A 25541-nucleotide genomic window follows, 5' to 3' on the forward strand; every position below is an offset into this window, starting at 1 on the left:
GGGGTCTGGGCTTCAAATTTGCCGGCGCAGGTGGTGCCCAACCTCTTCAGCTGTTAGCACTCAGAGACCCCCCAGTACACTAGGTGTGCTTGTGAAGGAAAATACTTCTCTCACACAATAAAAGTAGATTGTTAACATTTGATACACATGAAGAACAGATGCGAAACTTACATGGTCTTTTTCCTTTCTTTTATTTACATGCTGGAGCCCATGAATAAAAGAACAGCTCTTTGACTGAAACTTACCACACTGTATCGTTTGCTTGAAATGGGCATCATACCATAGCTAGCATTGCTCCCTGTTCAGCAGGGTTGTGCTTTCAGCAGGTGTCGTGTGGCAAAATGCCATGAGGTGGTTATCTCCTTCTCTATTCACATCTAACATCGTTTCTGAGAAACAGAGTAAAATGTTACCTTTTCATGTTAAGACTTTGCGCCCCAGCAGTGAATGCACTGTAAGGTAAGGTATGACAGTGGAACTGTCTTCCACTGGCTGTTCTGGCTTCAGCTCATCTATTACAAAGACACTGTATAATATACTAGAAACGTGGAAGAAGATCGATCTACTGCTGCCTTCTTACATATTAGAGAAACAAGTACCATGGCTCCATGTGAAAATCACATTGCTTTGGAAATGAACTGTAATCACCACATAGAGTAGCTATTAAGTGATAGTGTTTCCTGCCTTCATCATGTCTGTGACATTTTTCTGGAGGCAGAAAAACAACCATGTGTAGCTCTTTTTCAAATCCATTCCAAATATCTCCCCATGGTTCAGAATTTTAGAGAACTTGCGTTTTTTTTTTTCAAGAAATTATAAAATACAATGTGGGCTGTGCATTCAAAACATTCTTAATGTAGGTTGGCCTCCTTAGGTTAGAGAAGCAGCAGTTTGGCTTAGCTATTCATTTCATCCTCAGGTTTTTTCCTCTTAAAAAAGATATCTGGGTCTTAAACTAAGAGCTATACTTTCATGTTGAGAAGTTTTTCCCAAGACATGCACCCGAGAGTTACCTGCTTAATTGTGCAAGTGCGTCCATAGTCTGGGTCTCTTGCATTGAGGTAGTAATTGTTCCACTGCCATTTCTCCAAAATTAAACCCATGTTTCAAAAAACAACAACAAAAATCCCGTAAGATGAAATGGAGACTCACACACATATCCAAGAATTTCAGCAATATATACTAGGCATTCTATTTTGTAAGTGGGGATTTTTTGCTGGTTTAAATTTATGCAATGCTTTTTTACATTTTAAGGAGCAAGGTGTGCCTGGTTGCCAGTTCTCCTTTCTCCACCTGAGAAAGAGCTGAGATTCATAGTTGTTTGGTTTTTGATTTTGTTTTTGTTTTTTGAAGCTTCTGCTGCTTTAAGTAGGAGACAAAACCAAAGTAACAGTAACCCTAATATCTAGAGCAGTCCTTCTCACAGTTTAACTACTTCCTCCTCAAACCCAGCTACTAGGTTTGACACACCAGAGAAAGGGAAAAAAAACCCCGACTGACAGAATATGCCATGTGCATCTCCATAGAAGTCCTGTTGACTTTCAGAATGAAAAGGCAGCTTTCTTTCAAGAGCATGAAGATGTCCATTCTGCAGCTTCTGTTATTAGCATGCTAACATATCATCAAGCTACTTTTATCACCTTCTTCCACTCATCCTGTGTGGCATGAGTCTTTGCAGCTATAGTGTCATCAGGTTTTTTCAAAAGTCTGTTTAACTGTGACTAGGCAAGTTCACGGGATGGCAAAATTTGAGTGCTTACACAACTAAAGCATAGAAAAACCCCCACAGTATTAAGCAATGAACACATGTTTGCAGGGAAGAGAATGATTTCTTCAGTTACAGGAAGTAATTTTTAAGTGCCTCTAATTCACAATGTGACTTTTAAAAGATTTTAAAGGGTCTCAGGCTGGTGTTTCAATAATTCTCAGTTTCTTCTTGGCATGCAACAACCTTCAGTCAGCAGAGAAGGTCTGTGATTACTTTTACTTCACACTTTCACTCTCTTTCCTTGTGCCTCAAATCGGACTTAAGATATAAGGTTTGCATATCTACTAATGAAATCAAGAAGATTTATCAGAACTGCCAGAATAAATTTGATTTTTGTCTTGAAGTAGAGAATCATCTTAGAAGGTATGACACTCATTTTTCATGGTTTTTATAGGAAAAATTATGGTAAGTCTATCTCAATATGCAACACTTTTGATTTACTGGGGCAAGAAATATTAGGAGGACTTTTTTTTAGGCATTGTTTAATCTCCTTTAACCAATTCATGGTTTAGTCCAGCACCTTTTAAACTAAACTTTGACAATGCAAGAAACTATTCAGAGCTGCTGATTCAATGTACAACACTCTGCACTTTCAGTTTTTCTTATTAAATCTTTTATTCCATTTGTAGACAGACACATGTGCAAAAAAGAAACCAACAAAAAAATATGTACACATTTTTATCAAAAGCATTGGTGAGTGCTAAGAATATGCAGACAAAATGAAATACATATTTTATTATCCATTGATTTATGCCCACATGTTAGCCCTTGGAGGTCTAGGGTATTTCTCTATAAATGCACAGTTCCGTTGACTTGAATGGCAGCACCTAGCGAATAAACGACTTTGTTTTCTTTAGTCGCATCAAAGCAGTATTCATGGTGCCAGCTCAACACCCTCCTCCTGTTTCAAGTTTGAACATTGGGTTGTTGAAGAGGTCCTTAGGCAAGCATAATACTGACAGCATAAGGATATCACTGAATATCAAAATATCTTCTACTTTAGAAGATCAGTACTCCTCACTCTTCCATGCTACCACAGATGTGCTTCAGTGTAAGACACTCAGTTTCTGAAAAGAGTTCTCCATTTAGCTTCTGTTTGTGTGGGAAAAACCTGTCTTGCCAAGAAGTGTGTCCCACTAGGATATGAAAGCCTAGAAGTTGAATTTATTTTGCTGGTTTTTTATAACAATGTAAATCTGGGGTGTCAAACTCATTTTCACCGGCAGCCACATCAACCTCGTGGTTGCCTTCAAAGGGCCGAATGTAATTTTAGGACTGTGAGGCTGATGTAGCCCCCGGTGAAAATGAGCTTGACACCCCTGATATAAATAGTAAGAAATGTACAGGTGTTTTTTCACATATAAAATTAGTGTGCAAAAGGTCAGAAGGGAAATGTCTCGCTGTGATTGATGCAGGAAGATGGCTATGCACGTCTCCCGGGGAACACTCCCACATGCAAAATATTTGAAATGCTTAAATATATTTATTAAAATAGGTACGAATAGGATCAGCTTTTTTTAAAAAAGTCACTAATGTCTGAAAAAATGTCCTGCATTAATTCAAAGGATAGCAATAGATCACAGTGTATCAGGAAGCCACTTAGAAATATTATAGACGAAAAACCTTCAGAAGCAGGAGCTATAATTGCTCCCCAGACCTTATCACTTCACTGACGATGCTCAGTGGTTTCCAGGGCTGCAAATTTTCTATTCCCTCCTCATATTCTAAACCTACTGCGGGCAGACTCCCCTTGCACAAAAGGAGAGATTATTTTTAAGCTTGAAAAGAGCACTGAAATGACATTAAAATGTTTTCTTTCTTCTTCAGGTGTAGTGAAGAAACCTGTCTATTTTCTTTCCCAGGTGGGTATTTCCTAATAATGGGAGAAAAGCCTTAGTTTTTGTACACCGGTAAAATAGAATGTTAAAAAAATTTAATCCTTCATGTTATTTAAAATATATATTAAAAATCCATATTAAATCAATGCTTATAAAAAAAATAAAAATCTATTGAGAATAATCCTTCCACTAAAACTGCTTGCGTGTATGTGCCAGCACAGGACACCCTATAATGCTTTCTTTACCCCACAAATGTTGTCTTATTGCTGTTTCTGCAGAAGGCCACTGAGTGCATTTTTTCTGGCTGAAGTATTAATTGGCAGAAAAATGTATTAGAAGCATAAAAGCATGGCAGTTTTGAAATTAAGAGTATAGAGAGTGGCCGAAGTTAAATGTCAGCTGCCTTGGTGTTGCAGTGCTTCTACCCACATTGACAAAGTTGTGGGTACTCAAAATGAAGAACAGCAATCAATCACTTGCATGCAAATGGAGCAAAACGTGCATATTATCATTTAAGGTGCAGTTACTTCTGTTAAGATTCGTGACAGATGGAAACCAAGCTGAAATAGAAACTAGTTCTGTGTCCTGCTCCTGGTAACAAGCTCGGTATTTTGTCAAATGAACAGAACAAAAATCTGTGCAAGTATTTGCATCAAGCAGGCTCCAAACTAGTTAAAACTGAAACCTCCAGATTCTGTGGTGTGTTGTGCCACCGCAGGCGGTAAGTCTGCACTGCCTGCAGCGTCACTTTGTTAAATAAGAATAAAGTCACTTCTTGAAATTTCTCATCCTCCCTAGGCTGAGTTATCAGCCCATCATTCATTTCTCTTTCTTCTCTATCTGAAACAAGTATCATTGCAGAGATCTTCTTGCAACTCCAGTTACAGCAACAGAGTACATTTCAATTAGAAATAGATTAAAAATAGCTTTATCGACATTTGTAGGAACTCTCAAATAGAACAGCCTTCAATACATTTAAGAAAAAGGCAATGAACAAAACAACTTCAAAATGGTCCCCCCACTTCTAGGGGCTGTCATTACAGAAAAGTCACTGGAAAGAACGCTCCATTTTGAAGACATTCGGGTCGGTCTGTGATCGCTTCAGTGGGATTGTCACCTTCTGAAACAGGATATGCAGCAGCAGAGGATTGTTCTCAGGGGGTGTTTTCTTCTGTATTCCAAAGCTTTTTTCACTTGGTCTTTAGCTTCGCCTACATAGTCCTCAACATTTTGCATATTTATCTCAATGACATCGAAGGTGTCCGCCTGTTCCTCCACTAGCAGTGCCACCTGCAGAAAGAGCTCGTGAATTTCCTTAATTCGACCTTCTAACTTCACCAGCTCCTTATGACGTGTCTCTATCTCATTCAAGGCTGAGCGAGCCCCCTTAACATCTGATAAGAGATTCTCAGAGAAGACGTCCCACTTGCCTTGCTCAATCATCTCCTCAATCTGGTTGCCAGAAACATCCTTTCCCATGATCTCTAGCTGCCGCTGAATTCGAATCTTGCAGTTCTCCCGCTGGTCCATCTCTGCTGCATTGTATTCAAACATCGCTTTCTGGAAGGCGTGCATGAGGTCAACATAGTGGTTCTTTGCTACCCTGGCAATGACAGACATTGCCCCGTATTTTGTTATTGCATCTTCGCTGAAATCTCTCATTATCTGGAGTTTCCTGTGGATGTTTTCTCCGCGGGCCTTGATGTCTCTGGCAATACAATTAGTATCTCGTTTGATGCTACTAAGACGGCGCATGGAAGTGAGGAAGCGTCTGTTTTGCTTTCTGAGCCGCTTGACATCCTCTTTTAGGTGGTCATTTTCTGTCCGGATGTTCTGTATGTCTTTATGAAGAATTTCCAAGGCATAATCAGTCTCGTAAAGGAGAACATCCTGGGGTGAATTTTCATCATCCTCACTACCAGAAAAATGTTGGTTGTGTAACCTGGCACATTCCCGCAGCTCGTTCAGCCGGTCTTTCATCCTGCCTGTAAAACAGAGGAACAGGAGGAAAGAAGTTTAAAGTAAATAAAATATTGGTTTACAAGGAACTAATAACTACATCATAGTTATAACTACTCATAGATAACATAATTACATCAAAGATAACCCAAAATATCAGATTTTAGATTTGTTCATGGTATTTTATATACAGTAATAGATCTCGGATCCAAAACTCTGGTGCTAGAACACTCTTCTAGAAACTACAAAGCTTAGAAACTAAAAAAGTGCAAGAGAGAAGACGACAAATCCTGAAGACAAATCCAAAAGAATAATATGACAATCCCCACCCCCCAAAAAATGCCAGTCTTTCATTTGGCGAGAAAAAAACAAACTCTTGAGCAAATGATAGGAAGTATATGTAGACATGTTAATAACTGAACGCTTCCCACAGCTACTCACTAGAGAAATCTCCTCTAGATCTTGACCCTTCATTACATCAACTGCCTCAAAAGTCACAGGTCCTCTGTCATTCTAAGCTTGCTTTTCCTGGAAGAAGAGTAGGAAGCCTCTCAGGAAAGAAAAGTTTCAAGAAATGGTGTGGAAAGTATCAAGATAGGATAAAAAAAATAATAGGAAAGGCAAGTTTAGTGTCCCCAGAGGCTATCACAGTGTACCAAGCATCAAACAAAACAAAAGAGCAATAGTAGCATTTTGTAAATAAAACCATCCATCCAACCCTTCTATTCGGTATGATGGTGACATCAGGATCTGTTTTCTATGTGTTTGCCTCATTAAAAAGCCACAGAATGCATAATCTGTACAGACCAGTTATGTGGTAACAAAACATAAGTCTTCTTTAAGTATGTTGTTTACTTGAAACTCTAGACCTACGTCTTTGCAGAAAGTGAAATCTGAAAGCTTCAGCAAGAACCCTGCACCAAGTGTGACAGCAAGCAGGAAGCTGAAAATTTCCAGTCACAAAAGCTGTACATCCCGTGACCTCATTTAAATTAATAAGAACCAAGTTAAGCAGTAGCACGAAGAAGGACATCTCTAGATCTCTGTGTCTGGAGCATTCATTTTTGGTTTTCCAGGAATTAAAGTATCTTCACAGCATTTACAAACATGCTATCCACCGTGAATGACACATCTCTTCATAGGATCATCAGTTATTCCCAGGTTAAGAAGTTGCACGTGTACATAGGCATCATAACAGGCCGAGATGTAATGTGAATTAAAACTACAAGTTTATAATCCGTTTGATGGAATTGTTAGATGTGCATAAGATTTTAGGGAGGAGATGGGAAAGATCACATCACAGACAGAGCCTCTTGGGCTTGTATAGCTCATTGGGTGTATACACTGGTATTGAGAAGTGCCCTGATTAGGACCAAACATAAGCCATCTAGATTCAACTCAATCATACCAAGAAAGCTTTAGGAAATTACGGGTTTTCTACCTCCTCCCTTAGCAAAAGTAAAATCAAAACTTTCACCTTATGTCACAACATCAAGATGAAAAATTCCCATCTAAAAGAAAAACAAAAAAATGTGTGGCGTAGCTTAAAAGTCAGGTTTAATTGGCTTTAGAACTGTATAGACAAGTCATTTTATGACTTTAAAATGACAATCCACAGCAGCAAGGTGCCATTTGTGTAAACTAAATTGTGTGTGCAGGACTATGTTGCCTCTGTGTTTACCATTCCTTCAACATGAGAAAAACTAAATTTCATCAGCCTTCCACAGAGAGCAGACTGACAACTGACTCAACAATAATTACATTTTATTTTTTGTGCTTGACAAAGAAAACACGTTCAGAAAACCACACTGAGTCAGAGCTCCTGTGTAATAAACTCATAATTTTGTAGGAATAGGTCTACCCTTCCTTCCCCTTACCCTCAAAAGAGTAACCTGGAATTTGTCTTTCTCACCCACAGCTGTTTTAAGGTGCTGGATAAAATAAAAATAGGAAGCAATGGAGAACCAAATACATGATAATTCACAACATTAAAATACTAATGCTGTAATAAGTTCATGTATATACTAATTCTGCAGCACCTCTATAAAAATATCACTAAATTTTTTAATACAACACAGAAGGTTAAAACATCAAGCATTAAAAGAAGAGTAAGGAGCTGTCACGTGTGACCTCAGATTGCTCCACGATGTTGCCTACACACAGGAAGATCACGCAATTAAATACTGGCCTCTGTCATATCACTTCCACCAAGTCTCTGCCCGCAGTCTGTATGTGCTGAACAATGTCGTACAATGTAAAATTTAATATTCATCATTCAGTTCGTGGACAGATATCTCATTTACTATGTTACTACTGTTAATTTCCTCAGAGTTTTCTCCTGTGAAATAAATCCCTGGAAAGCTCCATAAACTCCTAACAGTCTTTTGGGGGAGGGCAGATCTAACAGCCCCATCCACAGTTTCAGCCCAGAGTGATTAAGGACAACACTGCCACTCTTAATGAGTTATGATGCCCACTTGGGACACATGAAGCACAGTTCTTTGTACCTGGTATGTTCAGAAGTCAGCTCCTTCTGACTTTGGTCACTGCTGTAAGCCCTGGGCGCTTTGCTGAGTAAGATCGTGAAGTAACAAGCTGGACATCAGTGAATGAACACATGGATCGAGGCCACTTGCGAGAAGCTTATCTCCAATGATATGTACAGCATCACCCACAATCTCTGTGATCCAGTAGATCCAGTGAAATCCAATTCTAGATGTGAACAGAGGCATCAAATTAACAATTGCACTGACAACCTTCAACCTGGGATTTCCCAGTTTCCATCTGCTTAACTCTAAAAGCCTACATTATTTGAAACTACCAACCAAACTTACATTCAAGGGGGTCAACATTAGGATCTTTTAACTCTGCATTGAGAACCTGTACCTGTCAGGGTAATGGCTCCGCAGCTAAAGTGGTCGCACTTTTGTCCTAACAAATGGATGGCATCTCTTCAAGCCTGACTTCGGAGTCCTGCAAAATCAGGGACTTGCTAACATAGTTTTTCATTCTTCCTAAGTCCTGTCTTTTTCTCTCTGTTTCTGAAGTGCACCACCCAGCCCGCTTCCCACTTCTTCACAGTTTCAAAATCCTCTTCCTCATCTACATACAGTGCCTGGCCAGAACAGAGAACAGGAAGAGAATGACTTTCTGCCTGTATTTCAGCATGACATTCATCCACAAACACCACAAATTGCAGAGGACATCATTCAGCTTTGAGCCAGAGCATGCTCAATTACTCTGTAGGTTAGCATTTGCAATATTTGGCCAAAGAGATCTGTGAGGGCCAAGAAAATGTTTAGATTTCAGCTTTCTTGAGCACCTTTTGCTCAAGAAAGACAGCAAAATTATTTGGGGTATTTGCAGACTGCCGCTTTGAGAAACTTACAATCTGATGAAATTTTAGGAGTTCTACATACGGAAAACAGCAGGCTCAAATGCAACACCACCACAGAGGTCTTTTCCCATTTCAAATTCTCATTTCAAACAAAGGGGAACCAGATCTTCCCAAGAGAGGACAATAACTTCCAAGCATTCCTTTGATAGTGTCAGGGACAGAACTGCAACAAACAAACAAGCACAGGAGAGCAGGGAGGAGCCTAACAGATCAGTATTTAGAAAAGTTGACCTCTTTTTTAGATGCTGTTGTTACTCTGGAAAGTTTGCATCTACTTACATGTTGATAGCATTGTTTGTAATTAAACAGCAATACATTAATACATAGTACATTACTAGTTGTTAGGGATAGCCTCAGCACTTGTTCTTTAAAATGAGCAGCAATCTTTCCCTTAATATAGGTCCTGGTGCAGCAGCAAGAGTTGGTCTCCCTGGCTAGGAAGCAGCTCTGCAGAAAAGGACCTTCGGGTGCTGGTGGACATCAAGTGGAACGTGAGTCAGCAATGAGCTCTTGTGGCAAAGGAGGCTAACAGCATCCTGGGCTGGAGGAGCAAAAGTGGCCGAAGTGATTCCTCCCATCTGACACCTGAGAATCCACATCTGGACTGGTGTGTTGGTGCTGGAGCTCCCCAGCACAAAGACATGGACACACTGGGGTGAGTCCAGGGGAAGCCACCAAGATGGTCAGAGGAGCTGAAGCACCTGACATATGAGGAGAAGCTGAGAGAGCTGGAGATGTTCAGCCTGGAAAATGGGAAGCTCAAGGGGGATCTTGTTGCTGTCACCAACTGAGTAATGCAAGGGTAGACCCTTCATGGAGATGTACAGCGACAGCACAAGAGGCAACAGACCCAAGTGAAAACAAGGGAAAAGCCAGTCAGATAGTAGAAGGGGAAAAAACCAAAAAACAAACAAAAAAACCCACAAAAGCTTTCAGAAACACTGGAAAAGGTGCCCAGAGAAGTTTTGGAATCTGCATCCTTGAAGATTTTCATACCTCGACTGGACGTGCCTTTCAGCAACCTGATCTACCTTTGTCTGTTTTGAATGGGGCTGGATTTGATGGCCTCCAAAGGTCCCATCTAAATTGTTCTGTTACTCAGCCTTAGGTCAAAAGTTTGCTGATTCGAACATGGGTGCTATACATATATATTCAACTACTTGCACAGGTTTATTTAAGATACGTCTTACACATTAGAATTTCAAGACACCAACTACTCTGGAGTAACAGCCCCAAGAGTATAACTACCTTAATTCTAAGAGTGTGTGTTTTAATAGATTAGCTGTCAGTTTGGTTTTCTTTAAAAGTACTGTGTATATTCAAACTGGACCATGTACTTCCATGTTTGCATGAATATTTTTGAGCTAGATACATCTATCCTTGTGAAAATCAAGTTCTTTCTGCTGTCCATCATGGTGTGTACACCCAAACACACGCTCACACACAGGAAATACAGGCCAGGTAATGACTGCAGAGGTTACAACTTTGAAGCCAGATACCCACTAAGTACAGTCAGCTGAGGACATGGTCAATACTCATCTCTTCATGTTAGCATACTACTTCTTGGTATGAATCACCACAATGATTAGGTTTCCCGTGATGCATGAGAAAGACTCAGGCTGCCCTGTTGCAGTAAGACTACAGCCCCACACAACTCTGCATGGTGTGGGATTTCAGACACCAAAGGAAATACACTCTGAAAATCAAAAACTGTGCATACACATAAAACCCCTTACTGTTAGCCCTGCATACATACAAACAGGAGTCCTCCATAGCATATTTCAATTGCTGTGCTAATGTTCTACAGCCTGTTATCTACACAGAAATAACTTAAGGATGAAAAGTTATTTCTATAGAAACCAACAAGTTGCACACCTGTATTTATTTCAGCTTTAGCTTTGGATATCCACATCACTGAAATAAAGCAGCAGGTTCATGACAGCATCCATATTTCATCACCAGCAGCTGGGAAGGAAGCCAGTGTACAGTTTTTCTTTCTACAGCATTTATAAAAGGCAGCTGCTAGTTAATACCATCTTGTGGATTACCAAAAGTCTAGCCAGTAATCTCTTCAGCCTTGAGTGGGACCTTAAAAGATGAAGCTTCTACTTCAGCTGAAGTGGCCTATTTGAGGAACAACAGATATTTCAAAACAAGACAGTTCAAAATAATCTATGTTAGAAGTTCCTCTCTCCCTCAGAAGGTAAAAGTTCTTCTGTACTCCACTACAAACACATATGGCTCATCCTGTCTCTGAGTGACATGTGCTCTTGTTACATGACACACAATAGATGTGACCCAAGAAACAAGTGGTGAACAATTAGGAAATAACCCACTCCTAGGCAGAATTACATGCCAAGTGTGAGCGAGCACATTCCAGTAACTTCCCATGCTGCTTGGAGAGGATGTAGTATTGATGGAAATCCACTCGGATGGACTGGCTGAGTCAAACGCACTCCATTACAAGGAAAATAGTGTGACGCTGTTGCACAACAATGCAAGTCATGAATAGGTAAAAGAAGAGTTAAACGCAGCTGAAGCCTTTTATTTCAGAGTTGGAGTCTCAGATTTAATGATCATTTTCTAGTATCTTTCTGTTTTGGAAAAAACTGTCTTAGACAGATTTCATAATTTTTCCTGGTGTCCATTATCTAAGAATAGATTTGAAAATACTAATTAACTTGGAAAACAGACTGTTCTCTACAATAGGTCTTCCTCTTTCCAAAAGAGCTTCTAATTGACTCATAGCAGAGTGCTAGTCATCTTTGCAGAGAAAATTCCCTGTGTCCTCAATCATGTCCATCTCTGGTGGAACAGCAGACTTGAATTTCTCAAATCGCTCCTCTTTCTTCTTGCTTTGCATCTATAAGAGCTCAAGGAAACACCAAAAATCATAATCTAATGATTAGGACATTTTAGAGCTGTTTTAAGATCCTGTCTGTATATTGACTGCAATATTAACAGCTATGACAGACATCAGCATTTCAAAATCTTTTTTTTGGCCTCACTGGAAGAAGTTATCTTCTCTGGAGTTTCTTGGATTGGGTAATATTTTAAAATAGACAAAATGTGTTCAGGATTGACAATACATCAGTCAACACAGAACACCAGTTATAAAACTACAGAAATCCAGCAAGAAGCCACAAATGTATCCGAAGACTATTAGACACTACCCACTATCTATTGCAGTCAAAGCCTATGTAGAGCAGAACACATCCTTCACGCTTTCAGTCAGCCTAGTGGGAAGTGTGTGCAGTTGCAAATGTCTCAGAGCAGGTTATTTTCCAAAAGCTTGCGTGAAGAGTCAACTTCTCCATTTGCACCAGAACATGTTATTTATTGCAAGCTGATATATTCAGAGAAGTAGGGATGGCTCAATTCTTATCAGGCTATTTCTGCAGTTTTCAGGATCTCCAAGTCTCCAGTGGTTCCTTTCCTACCATAAAGTCTAGGAAAGGCCTGGGGGGGAGATGTGGGGGTGAGATGGAAATTAACATTCAAATAGTTTGTTGCCTCTGTCTCAAAGTAATGAGGCAATAAGACAATAATTACTGGAATACTGATAGCTTTGGAGGTTCTTCACTGACTTATCCCAGTTTCCTTACTAGTATTCAATCTCTTCAACATAAAGTAACTTTCAGTATTTGTACGAGAGCATATTATAAATACAAGGATCTAGGGTGCATCTCATACTTCCTAGAGGTATTCAATAAGGTTAACCATCTTTCTGTTTTCAATAGACTGGTTATCAGGTTTTCCAGACATCAGTATTAAAACTAGGAGAAGCTGCTGGCATGCTTTAAATGCATCAATAATACGCATCACATTATTCACATATTTATGCTGAGACTGAGAAAAATATCTGAAGTTTTAACTTGTTACTACACAGTAGCATATGCTAAGTAAACATTATTCTTGCATTGGAGAAGACAGCTTTGTTGTATATATAGGTGGACTGCTACTATAGGTAGACTGCTACTATTTGCTGGATTGTCTGAATTTTCACTGGAGAGCTGTGGATCACCACTGAAACATTTTCAGTCCTGGATAGATGATAAAATGGATTCTCAGTATCTCCTCTCACAAGTCACACTAATGAGCAGTTGAAACTAGATTTGGCTGGAAGGGGTCCTGTACTGGGACTGCTGACAAAAAAAGTTTCTCCATTTTCACTACATGGCCCACTGAAAAGCATTAAGTCTTCATGCACATTATTTGAACTCCCTCCCAAAACTGGGAACTCTCTCCAGCAGTCAGCATGCTTCCATATACAAATGGAAGTTAAGGACAGGAAAGGCTAATGCACACCCCGAATTTAGCCACTTCCTTTTCCTAAAGATGCTAGCAACAGAATATATAGTTAGCAACTGCAGATATTGAAAATCTGATAAATCCTTGGAATCCTTGAGACCTGTGAGCTGACTCCAGTCAGTTTTCATAGAATAGTTTAGGTCGGAAGGGACCTGCAAAAGTCATCTAGTACAACCCTCGTGCAATGGGCAAGGACATCTGCAACTAGATCAGGTTGCTCAGAGCCCTGTCCAGCCCAGCCTTGAATGTCTCCAGGGATGGGGCATCTAACACCTCTCTGGGCAACCTGTGCCAGTGTTCCACCACCCTCATTGTAAAAAATTTCTTCCTCACATCTAGCCTGAATCTCCCCTCCTTTAGTTTAAAATCATTACCCCTTGTCCTATTTGAATGTGCATGGCTTGCTAAAACAGAGCACCATTACAAAGAGCAGATGAATATGCATGGCATCGTATTTTACCCAAGCGGGGAGAAAACCAAACCCACCATGACTCTCTCTTTGGTGCTTTTCAGCACACGCAGTGCGCTGTGGGCTGCCCACCGCAGCGTGCCCGTCCTTCCTGCCGTGGGCAACACTCAGGTCTTCAGGTAAAATTGGCCTGGATGGAGACAAGGGGAGCGTGAGCTGTACCTCCACCGGCTTGGCAAATAGTTAATACAGAACCATACCACTAATATGAACAGTGAGACAGCCATCCATGCATTTCTTGGCAATTACTGCAGCTCGGCATCGTTATGAGTCATGGCACAAGGAAACCAAACGACGCACTCACAGGCAGAGCTGTCACTACAGTGCTGTGAGTATATACATTATCTAATTAATCGCCTCGGCTTCCCTGAAACACATTGGCTCAGCAAAATTGCTACGTACATACCACATTTATATAACTACTCTTGCTACCACACAGTGGTATTCATAAGTGATTAAGACATTATGTTGGCATCTGAGTAGAAATATGAAGTTGCATGTGATCATCAGTCAGAAGAAACAGGTTCTACAGACATTTTAAAATTAACATTACTTTTTAAAACACACATATATTTAGAGCTTGTATTACAGTGTTATAATCTGAGATCAAGTACTCTTTACTTTAAAAAACCCCTTTAATGCTAAATCCAGAGTGTTTTATTGGTATTTGTTCATGTGGGCCAGTACACATAAGGCTCAGTTCTGGATCCTACTGCAAAATCTGCACAACTGTAACTGGATCAAAATAGTTTTACTCAGGAAATAACCCCCAGAGCCACACATGCATACCCCCAGTCTCAGCCCTAGGACATGTCAGGTGCTGGCACACTTTATGGCAATTACTCTACACTACTTAGCAGCCCATGGGTGTTTTTAGGCACATTCAAAGTACCAGTGAAGTTGAGACAACATATAGATGGAATTAGGGACATGCTTGGCAGTGGTACTTAGAGAATCTGTTCCTGACTGGGCATATCCAAAGTTCAAGCATGCTTTATTCTTGCTTTCAAAAATAAGTAATTTGTTACTAACACAAATATGGCACAGAGGAAAGGCATAGCAGGAAAACCTGGAGCATTCAGTACTTTCATGGCTTCCATGAATGTGAGTTTGTCAGGAATAATCTTGGCAATTAATGGGTTAACCATCATGGTAGATAAAGCAAAAGCTGCATGCATGATAAGCCTTCCGAAGGCAAGATATGTGACATCATTGCCTCTGTGATAAACTAGAGAAATATGGTCTAGAGCAGAAGAGCCAAACGCTTTGTGTGACAGGCTTGATGAGATATCAAGACACTCAACACAATCTGCAAAAACTATCAAAATAGATGTAGAAACTGAACTGCATTGCTCCGTCCATGCAGAGCTCCCCTGCTCCCCAAAAGTGGGTTCCCAGGAGCCAGCCCTAGGCAGGAGCAGTGCTGTCACTCCCTGGGAATGTTCCTCACCAGAGATGGCTCACGTGGGGGCCACGTCTTGGAGGGGGCAGCCCAAAATGCAAGTGCAACCAGAAACAGGTTCTCTGCAAAACTGCATAAAAGTGGTAACCCTGCATTTGGTGCCGAGATGAGTTTATTGGATCAAATTAGCTTTGCCTCAGTAATTTCTGCACTGTGCTTTGTCATCCCTGCACTACAGGGATGACCAAAGGGTCAAAGAAAATTGGTAGGCCAGATAAAAGATAATGGAAAGTGTATCTGGTCCAGCACCTTCATACTTGACACAGCAGTTGTCTTCTCACCGTCAGACCTGGTTTTGAATATGCCAACATTATGATGGGTTTCTGTCACACTTGGAGGTTATCCGTGTTTTCCATTAGCAACTCAGAGAGTGGAACCAAACATGAGCCTGTACAGTCTCCAGGTGACACTGAACTGGAAGGGAGGGGATGCGAGCATTTGGTGGCAGAGGAGAGGAGAAATGTTGAAAAACTAAGATGATCTTGGCAAGTAAGAGAAGTACTAGCAAAAAAGAAAAGAATATTCAATAGATACGAGCCTGGTATGGTACATTTAGAATAAATTATTTGCGCAGATAGAAAGTAGGGAACACCTCGTTTGGTAACAGGAAAGCATTGGTGGGGTTATAGCAGACCGCAAGCACACAGTGCTCCAATGCATAAATGGAATTTATAAAAAGAGAAATGATCAGTTTGTTCCCTGTGTTGACACTTGAAACACACAAAGCGATCCATTCATTTCACACGAGATCCATGTTGAACTCGCTGTGTCTAGCTGAAAATCAGACCATTTCTCTGCAGGAGCACTGTGGGACCCTCTTCCTTAGAGAAATGAGAGAGGCTACAGAAACGTTCCTCAGCTCTGATTTAGGTGCACTGCTACAATGCCCTAAATGGACTACGTAATGTCTCCCCCTGGCCCTGCATTTCCATGATTTGTTCAGTGCCTTTGCTCCCACCCTCATTGTGTCCCCAGCACAGTGTACGTGCTCCCACAGGGAAGCACAGGCCTGCTGCCCGTGCTGGGGAGCAATGTGGCTGACTCTCTTCACCCCACAGATTCTCTTCCCTCTCTTATTATTTCTACACCAGTGGCAACTACCATTTCTCCTTTTGGAGCAGATCTTGGTTACTGTTATTATATAATGGAAGGTGTGAAATATGGAGGCTAACCCCACAGCACCTACAATCTCCAAGACTGTAATATAATATGAAGTTGTGTTCCATAGCATTACATTTATCTGCACTGCCCAGAACATATTGTGATCACATTATCCCCATTTTAATGTCTCATGAGATCTTATGTACCATGCTTGTTTTCTGCGCAGAGATCTCTTATGACAACAGAGGCTAACTTGCAGTTTTAGTCTCAGCTATAACACCAGATTCATTTGCCATATGACTTAACATGCAATTTCGGTTCCAGAGCAGTGGTCATACAAAGTGGTCAGTGAAAAAAAATAAGGTGAGAAAAAGGACATCAGAGGTGCTGGGTATCTAAGCCATCCTTTCTTAAGTATAAGCTATAGTCTGTTTATCTGTTAGACCTTTGGTCTATTTCAAGTAAAAAAAACCCAAATGCTGATCTTGTAGTCTCACCACTTCCATATAAAATATTTAAATAGAAAGTAACACTACTGGTGAGAAAACAGCATCCTTCAAATTGTATTCTTGCCTTAAAAAGCCATATATTGCAACTTTGATCCCTGACAACTTAAGAAACGGTTCCTAAAATACCATCTAAAGAACAGGAACAAGAAGTGTGAATGTCCATTTTAGGCCAGTGTTATTCTTCTAGTCATTTCCTTTCCTGGTATCACACAGCTACATACAGTTATCTCAGACATACATAAGTACTAATTCTTCTTGGCAGGAAAGGAAATTAATATCGATTAATAAGAAGCAATCAAAGAACACTAACTTTTGCACCCACTCCTAGATCTGGCCATGATGATGCCCAAGAAAGGAGTGAAAGCTATTATAGTTCGCATATAAACCCAGTTTTCTACAAAATCTGCTCTGGTGCTATTAATAACCACATATGAACATATTCATAACCACATATGAGCACTATGAATGAAATGTTAATACTCGTTAAGCCAGACAAACAAGGCAGCTACAGACACCCATGAGGACTGGACAAGGAGATCATATTATTAATAGAAAGCAACCCTGCGAAAAACCCAGCCACCCCTTTTGCGGGACTAGAGCTACCCGAAGGCAGCTAAGGCACCTCCGGACCCAAAAGTCCCGTGCCCATCCCCTGTCATCCCTTCTGCCCCAGGGCTTCTGACTTCCCCTCTCGACTCAAACGAGGCAGTTTCGTTTATTCTTACGCAAAACCGAGTTGCAAAGCGCTCCGAAACCCCTGCGGCTCTTCCCGCCTTGCCGGCCGGGCTGGCTGCCGAGCACCGGCCACGCACCGGGACTCCCCGACAGCAGGGGAAGGGACGGGCTGATCACCACGGCCGGAGCTCAGCACCCGGCCCGGCCCAGAGCTGCCCTGTGTCCCGAAGCAGCTGCGGGCCGGGTCGGCTCCCGGGGTCCCCGGCTGATGGTGAGCGGGGCTCGGGGATAGGGCTGGGCTTCCGTCCCGGGAGCCGACGGCGACGTGCCCGAGGTGAAGGCACGCAGCCCGGCCGGTTCCCTGAGGAAGGCGCCGTCCCGTCCTCCCCCATCGCGGCAGGTACTCACCCCCGGGCACGACAGCCCGGCCCGGCCCCGCTCCGCTCCAGCCGCGCTGCTCCCCGCGGTGCTGCTGCCGTCGCAGCGCCCGCGCCGTCGGGGCAAGCGCTGGTGCCCGCGGAGCGTCCCGCCCCCGCCGCTCAGCTCACCCGCCTATTGGCTGCGAGAGGCGGCTGATTTGCATAGCGGCGCCCCGCCCCTGGACGGGTGTCACTGACCGCCAGGGAGGGGCGGCCCCAGGGGCCGTGCGCTGTGCCCTCTTCCTCCTCTTCCTTCTCCTCCTCCTCAGGCCCCTCGGGGCGGCCCTCGCCTCGCACCACGATCTGCCTGGGGGGGAGAGTCCGCCCCGTGAGTGCTGGCACGCGTGGGTGGGCTGAGGTTACTCGTTTCTTTGCCGCCGTCTCCGTGGACGCCCCTGCCCTTTCTTGTCCTCGCTTCCCTGTCGGGACGCGGGGGCTTTCCGAGCACCCCCCCCCGACCTGGCTGCGAGGGGGTGAGGGGCGGTTTGGAGGTGCGGTGAGGCCCGGGACGGACAGGGACCTAAACCCGAGGGGGCGTACGGTCGGCTGAGAAGAAACCCGGGGCCAAGCGGCACCGCGAGTGGGGCAGGGGCACGACCCCCGGTGCCCCCCTCACCCCTGTGTGATGCAGCGAAGTCTGTCCCGTCCTGCTGGCTTGAGCCTTGCGTAGGGAAATAGGATGTCAAAGGAGCTGCACTTGGCACCGTGCTTCAGGGTGAGAGTCAAATGTAGCCCAGTTTTAGGTGGTGCCTTCGGCTCCGGTAAGTTTGACCATTCCTAGGGAAAACAAAAACAAACTCACACTTTCCCTATCAGTCTAACTTTAAAAAACAAACAAACAAATGAAAAAAACTTAGGTCACACAATTGTTGATACACACTAGTAACACATAAAGAAGCCACACAAGTAGTTACAGAGCCTCTTCAAGTCTTTCTGTGATACGAAGTTATTGGTTTTCTTTACCATCTCGAACACTTATTTGGGTGTACTTTTTACTCCCTTTCATCACAAAAGTTGGAGATAAATTGAATGAAGAATTTTATAAGATAGAAGTTCTTTTTTGTTGGTGCCTGGTAGGAGCTGAAAGAGCATTTGTTCTTTCTTGAGCCATTGTTAGTTACAATAAGGCTCTAAAATTTCTCTTAACATTGCATCCCCCCTATCCTGGGCATGCCGAGAGAAAATTCTGTCATGATGGAGACTTTCGCGGACACATACGAAGCTTCCTCCCTCCTTATTTTCTATGCTGTTGTTGTATCAGGAAAAAAACCAAAACCAAAACCAAAACAAAACACAAAAAAACCTTAAGTGGTAGGTAAATACTTACGGTTTTATGGTTAACAGTCAGTTAAAAATATGTCTGATAGAGTGGATTTTTCTTCTTGAAGGAAAAGTTAAGAAAATCCAAGCCTGTACTGTGGGGTTCTTCCATGTGGAGCCTTTGCTGTGATCTTTGTCTTAGACCTTGATTCTGGAGCTGAATTTAGGTAGGTGGGTCTCATCAGTCCTCTAAAACTACCCGGAGACACTGAATTATGAGCAGGTTTTCTCTTATAAAAGCTGCTGCTTTGTGACCCCAGCTGCAGCAGCCCCAGGTCCCGAGCAGGTGGCTTTCTCTTTGCCACTGGGCCGCAGAAAGCAAATAGGCCTTTAGTGTTGTTAGTGTGAGCGGAGCTGAAAATACAGCTGCCTGTTAATGTAACTTCACGGGTAATCAAAGATACGGGCTGCTTTGTATAGTGTGGGACAACAATTCCAAATAAACCTGCCGTTGTTCTGGCACAAGCAAAGGTGTGGGCTGGATGTGTCTGACCACACAGTCAAGAGCAAAAAGCTCATCTAGAAATATCTGGTGTCTTCCATATAATTTGGGACGAGGGTATGGAAGACCAAAGAGATGAGTGGCAAGTCTCCTCTGCTTTGGGAGAGACTTCAGTTACAATTCCAGTAGCTGAGTAGCAGGCAAGGTTAAATTATATTGTTAAATTATTAACCTTCTAAGAAAGGAGATTAGACTGAGAGGACTTTTTATTTGTATAAATTTTATCATTTAGATTAGACAAGGTTAAAGACAGTTGAGAATTTTCAGAGACAGATAGCTAATAAATCTACATGAATAGATAGCTAAAAATAATTCACCATTGGCAAACAAGGATGCTGAAGTGCTTCAGCATGTTATGTTGCTGGATCCTACAAAGGGTGCCCGTTTGTACAGTGCTATGAGAAACAAAACCAGGGAAGTCATATGAAAAGATTGTCATGACATCATACATATGAAAGACACTTGTTTTGGATTATTATGCTCATTTCAGTCACTTTTGAAATAACATGAACAGTGTAGACTGATGATAAAAATGACTGGACAGAGAAAAGTGATTTGCCCATAAAAGAGATTTAAAATCTTGTCCTTTTATCCTCCCCTGAGTCCTGAGCAACATTACATACAAAGCTACAAAGGTAACAAAGTAATTTTACACTTCATACTACTTCTCATTATATGAGGCATTTCATGACAAATGGTCATTTATCAGTGAAAGGATGTATTCCATTTACACAGATAAAGGCAGAATTCATTAGTGTAGGGATCACCGATGCCAATAATTTCTTTAAAGGAGTTTGGGCAACATAATGGACAATACATCTGGAGGCAGGAAGCCTCCCTTTTAGTTCTTTATTTCTCTGAAGAGCTTTTTTTTTCCTTAAAGATTTCTAATCCTGACCTAGATCTTGAGTGATAGCTTTGGATGAGTCACACTTTATCTCTAGAAAGAGGAAAGGCATAATTTCTTTCAGTGCTCATAAATGTGTAGTGAAAAGTAATATATAAGCCATTTGGAGTCTTACGTGTGTTAAAATAACTCGAGGATGTGTAATAGTTCAAGGACAATCCATAGACCAGAGGGACTGCCTGTGCTGGGGAGACCCCTCATCTCTCTGCTCTGGAGCCTGATGCTTCTGACCAAGTTGCCCACCAGGATGATCACAGAATAACCTGACCAAGTTTATTCTAACACCCAAGAAATTAGGATTTAGTTTACATGGATGCAGATTTCTCCTTCTTACCACTTATTGACATCTCAGGGCATCTGGGAGTCCTGGGGATGTCAATTTTGGGGAAGAGCAGTTTCACCAGACCGCTTACATTTACACCTCCAATTCCATGCACTAATCTACTATATAGAAATATCCCTATGTTTGTCTTGAGTTTACCCATGTGTACAGAACAGTTTGTACCCATAACACCTGTACTAATTTCAAGTTATAGTATTGTTGATCTGTAATAACTGACACTTGGGAAACTCCTTCAGCTAATAGAACAAATTACTATCAGTCCAGTTCTGTAGCACAGAGCCAGCTCTCAGACACATGTGAAATCCATGTATGCTTTTCTGGATGTGCAGTACAAAAGAGCCTCTTTTAAGCTAGATTTAGGTCTGATGTAATCTAGCATACACTGATTCATTGAAATTACTGTTTCTTAGTCCCAGACAAATTATATTAATCTAAACTTTTTTAACTTCACAGATCATTAAGTGCTCTTGAAATTAAATGTTTTATCAGTTGCCAAGGTGAGCGGAGTGAGAAATGAGAGACTGATGCTAGGAAATTCTTTCACTGTATTCATTTACCAGGTAAACCAAGTCTTCAGCTGCAGAATTTCCACCTTGAGTAAGGTCCATCAAATGTTCCTGCTCTGAGTCTTTCACATTTCCTTGTAGCCTCTGACAAAAGCTACTGACATTACAGCTTCTTCACTAAACATTGCTGATGTAAAGAGATCTTCCTTGGTCGTATGAGGAACAGAGTGCTGAAAATAATTCAGAAGCCAAGTGTGTCCACAGCTAGCTAAATCTACCTTAATTCTTTGCTGAAGCCTGTGGAGTTATTTGGATTTACGAGGGATAACATAGTTCTCTATATATTGAGCCCTGCAGATGGTTTTCTTTTTGCTTTCCTTTTCCCTCCTTCATTAGGAAGAAGGCTGTTAAAAAAGGATGGACTACTGAAAGCTGTACAGATGTAATTGCTGCAGAGTCAAAGGATGCATCATGCTAGGGCCCTCTCTCTTATTTATTTAGGAAAGGTTTTAACATTCTTCTGCAATTATGCCTGAAAGGCATGCGAAGCCAGCCCTCGGTGTAATGCTCCTGGATTCCTTGTGAACCACAACTTGGCACCCATGCACGGCTTTGAAGGTTCATTACCCATACATGAGCTCTTAAAGAGCTGCAAATCTAGTTACCGTAGTCTTGAATACCAGATGGGATGGATGGGAAGTAGCCCTGGGACTTCGGTTGGCTCAGGAGATGAAGGCAGGTGCCAGTATGTTTTATTAAGCTAGTAACCAATAAATGAACAAATTCAAAATATTTTCACATAATGGAGGTAAATAAGCATAGTTAACTGGAGCCAATGGAACAATACTGATGTCTGGGAGCTGAAGGCTTGGTTGTTTATCAAGCAAGCCACTGGATTTCTCTGCTGCTGTCACAGCTTTTGAATGCAACCCATACAGTCCATATATATAACATGACAAGGAGCCTGTCACATCAGCTGGCCTAATGAAAAATACTACCTGACCCTATTTCTAGACCTCATTAAAGATGTGTATTCCAACTCCTGTTATCAGACAGGAGTGAGGTACCTCTTCTGTACATTTGCATGTCCATAGATTACGAGCAGTTAGCCTCTGTGCTATAGGGAGGGCTTTGTAACCTGACAGAGCAGAGACAAGGACATCTTTATGACAGTGAAGTGGGATCAAAAAGCCAGGCCAGGAAGACGGATAGCAGGTGCTCAGATTTGGGTATAGTCCCAGGAACAGCAGATTCTAGGGGCAAGTTCATATTGCCAAAAAGTACATGCCCTGTTTTTCCCCCATCACTACCCTCTGAGCAGAAAATGGCCAGGCTTTATGTCAGGTGTGAAAGGAGAAGTACCTGGAGGGGTAAGAACATCCAGGGGTTAAAAGCCTTAGAAGGGTAAAGAATATTTACACCTTCAGAAAGAGAGCTATTGGAAAATGAGAGCAATTCCATTGCTTTTTGGAGCATCCTTTTCAAATAGTCAATCACAGAAAATATGCTGTTTTCTAAACCCAAACAAATTTCAATGAAATAGAACGATTCTACCCTAGAATTGTGTGAGCATAAATTTTACACAGCCATGTTGATGCACCACCTTAGTCATGCTGCCAGTGCTTTTCAACAAGCGATGTAAGAATATCCATCCAAAAAGGAGTGGGGACCCTGCACAAACTGTACGATATGTTTCTGTACCATGCAGGCCACTTTCCTCTGAAGGCACATTGTGCAAGGGGAAACCTTTCAGGTGGCTCTGTGGCAAGACCTAGATGCTTTGTAGTAGACCTACCCAAGGGTAGCACGGTAGTCATGTGTTACAGATCTAAGAAGAAAATGAAGAGCTTTTTGGTTAGCTGAAGGTAAGGGAAGAATCATTTGGGATCATTTAGCTGGGAATACACAGCCAGGGAGCAATACAGTTTACAGCCCCGTCATGACCAACTGCTGCTCAAAGCCCTTGTAAGTGGCAAGGCAGATGATCTATGGACAAGTTATACATGACGCAGTAACAGCATGACAGATTTTCACAGAACGAAGTGAAGTCTCTGTTAATGTTGGCATTTTACAGGGCAGTGTTTTAGCTAGAAAAAGCTCAAAATTAATGGTACATGTCAAGGTAGAGGAGTATTTGTCAGACAACTTGTAAAACTTATCTGGGAAAAGTGAAGGCTTAAATTTTATCTTTCAAACCTGCCTGTCAGCTGTGGCAAGTCTCCCAGGATTCTGGGAGGTACCTGCTGTCAGCCACACTTCAAGCCTTGTAGTTAAGAAATACAAAGGTAGAAACTACTGGGGGCACTGAGTAGCTTTACTGTAACGCCACAGAAGCCTACAGGTCTCCTCTCATTTACCCCAGTCATGGAGTATCTCTATACATGAAGCATCTATACATGAAAGTGAGTAAGGCGGAAGGGCAACTTAGTACCTGCACTGCTTTTATAAAGCTACCAGCTTTTGATGGATGCAGCTGCCTTGGTGGCTGGTTACAGAAAGATCAAACCTGACCAAATCTGCTGGAGTCCTGGGTGAGTCCCAGATGCTGCCAGCCCTGCCCTCGGGGCAGTGACGGTGAGAGAGACTCTGCAGCAGCCAAGCTGTACAGTCAGATTTTCACGTGAACTTCCAATTAAGTGACTGTGCATCCATCAGGATGGAGCTGAGCATTGGCACTACTACACAGAGCCCTTAGCTTCTGGATCTCTGAAAGCATCAGATGGTTGCCTTTTCATTTATTCAGTTCATAGCCAAGTGAGCAAACTGATGGGGAATTCCCAACAGATAAACCAAAACCAGAGCATACAGCCTCTACTCCAGTTTATCAACCTGGAGAATTATTTGGTTTGAAAAATATGCTTTTATATATATATATATATACACACACACACTTTAAAAGTAGCATCTCCGTGCAGATTCCATGTTACTATGGCAGATAAGGAGGACTGCACTCTGCATACATACTCAGTTCTTACTTCTTCCTTGTACTTTCAACTTCAGTGATGCAACCTGTCCTGGCCATGCCTCTTTTTTAAGATGAGTAAGTATCTGCTAGGAATTATTCAGCTATGGCTGATTTTAAATTGAGATGGAGAATGGATTAGATGACTTCCTGAACCTTGTTTTAGCCTCATTTTCAAAATCTTATTAAAATGTGTTATAGTGTACTTAAATATTTATTAAAACACAAAATATTAAAATACACTAAAACATAAGACTACAGCTTCAGATGATGTAAGTCTGTTCTCCAAAATTCAAGTAGAAGGTTGAAAGTGTATATTTCTTATTAAGCTAAGAAACAGTTACAATGACATGGTGAGATTTTGAGAGATTACAGAAAATCTATTATTAATATCATACTAAAAATCTTGTAAGGTAGATCAGGTAGCTGTACTTTTAATCCTGAGAAGTGAACTCACACATCTTTTTACTGGAACAAAATTGTTTCTGGAAATATACGTCATCTAATATACATTTGTGTCACGCTTAACAAGATAACCTTTGCTTCTTGGCCAAGGTCAGCAAAAAGTCCCCTGAGAGAAATACTACACAGATGGGGAATAAGCACAGAAAACAGTGTTGCACACCCTTATGCTACATGGCCTTGAACCATTGGGTTTACTGCAAACCTGGTAGCTGATAATGGCAGCACCACACAAGTGTAAGCAGGAAGGATGTTAAATACAGTTTCCATCTTAGAGAATAAATTTTTACAATACAATAAACAAAAGAAAACCCAGCTAATATACAGTCATGCAAGAGAAGATCCTACATAAATAATAATTTAAATACTATTCACATTTAATATTAATTCTACAGCATATACAATTGCTGTAAATACCACTTTGGTGTGGATTTAAAATCAAGTATAACAACTAAATAATTCAACAATAGATGAACAAAATTAATCTCCTAAAATACCCAACAGCAAATTTGTTTAAAGTTCACCCATAATCACTACTCAGAATACATCTAGATAAGTGAATCTATACTTCATTCCAAATAACACACCAAATACCTGCATATCAAATTTCATGTTCTCACTACCTGAAGAT

The 25541-nt window shown here is 41.6% G+C and overlaps 1 protein-coding gene across 1 annotated transcript; it reads right to left on the bottom strand.

The window, feature by feature from the left end:
- Nucleotides 1–4544: 4544 nt before the first annotated feature.
- STX11 (syntaxin 11) lies at nucleotides 4545–5586 on the bottom strand. Its single transcript, XM_065632657.1, has one exon. The coding sequence runs from the start codon at nucleotides 5584–5586 to the stop codon at nucleotides 4720–4722; it is 867 nt and encodes a 288-aa protein (XP_065488729.1). The 3' UTR covers nucleotides 4545–4719.
- Nucleotides 5587–25541: the final 19955 nt, after the last annotated feature.

Source organism: Caloenas nicobarica, chromosome 3, assembly GCF_036013445.1.
Source record: "Caloenas nicobarica isolate bCalNic1 chromosome 3, bCalNic1.hap1, whole genome shotgun sequence".
In the NCBI taxonomy this organism is placed as follows: Eukaryota; Metazoa; Chordata; class Aves; order Columbiformes; family Columbidae; genus Caloenas; species Caloenas nicobarica.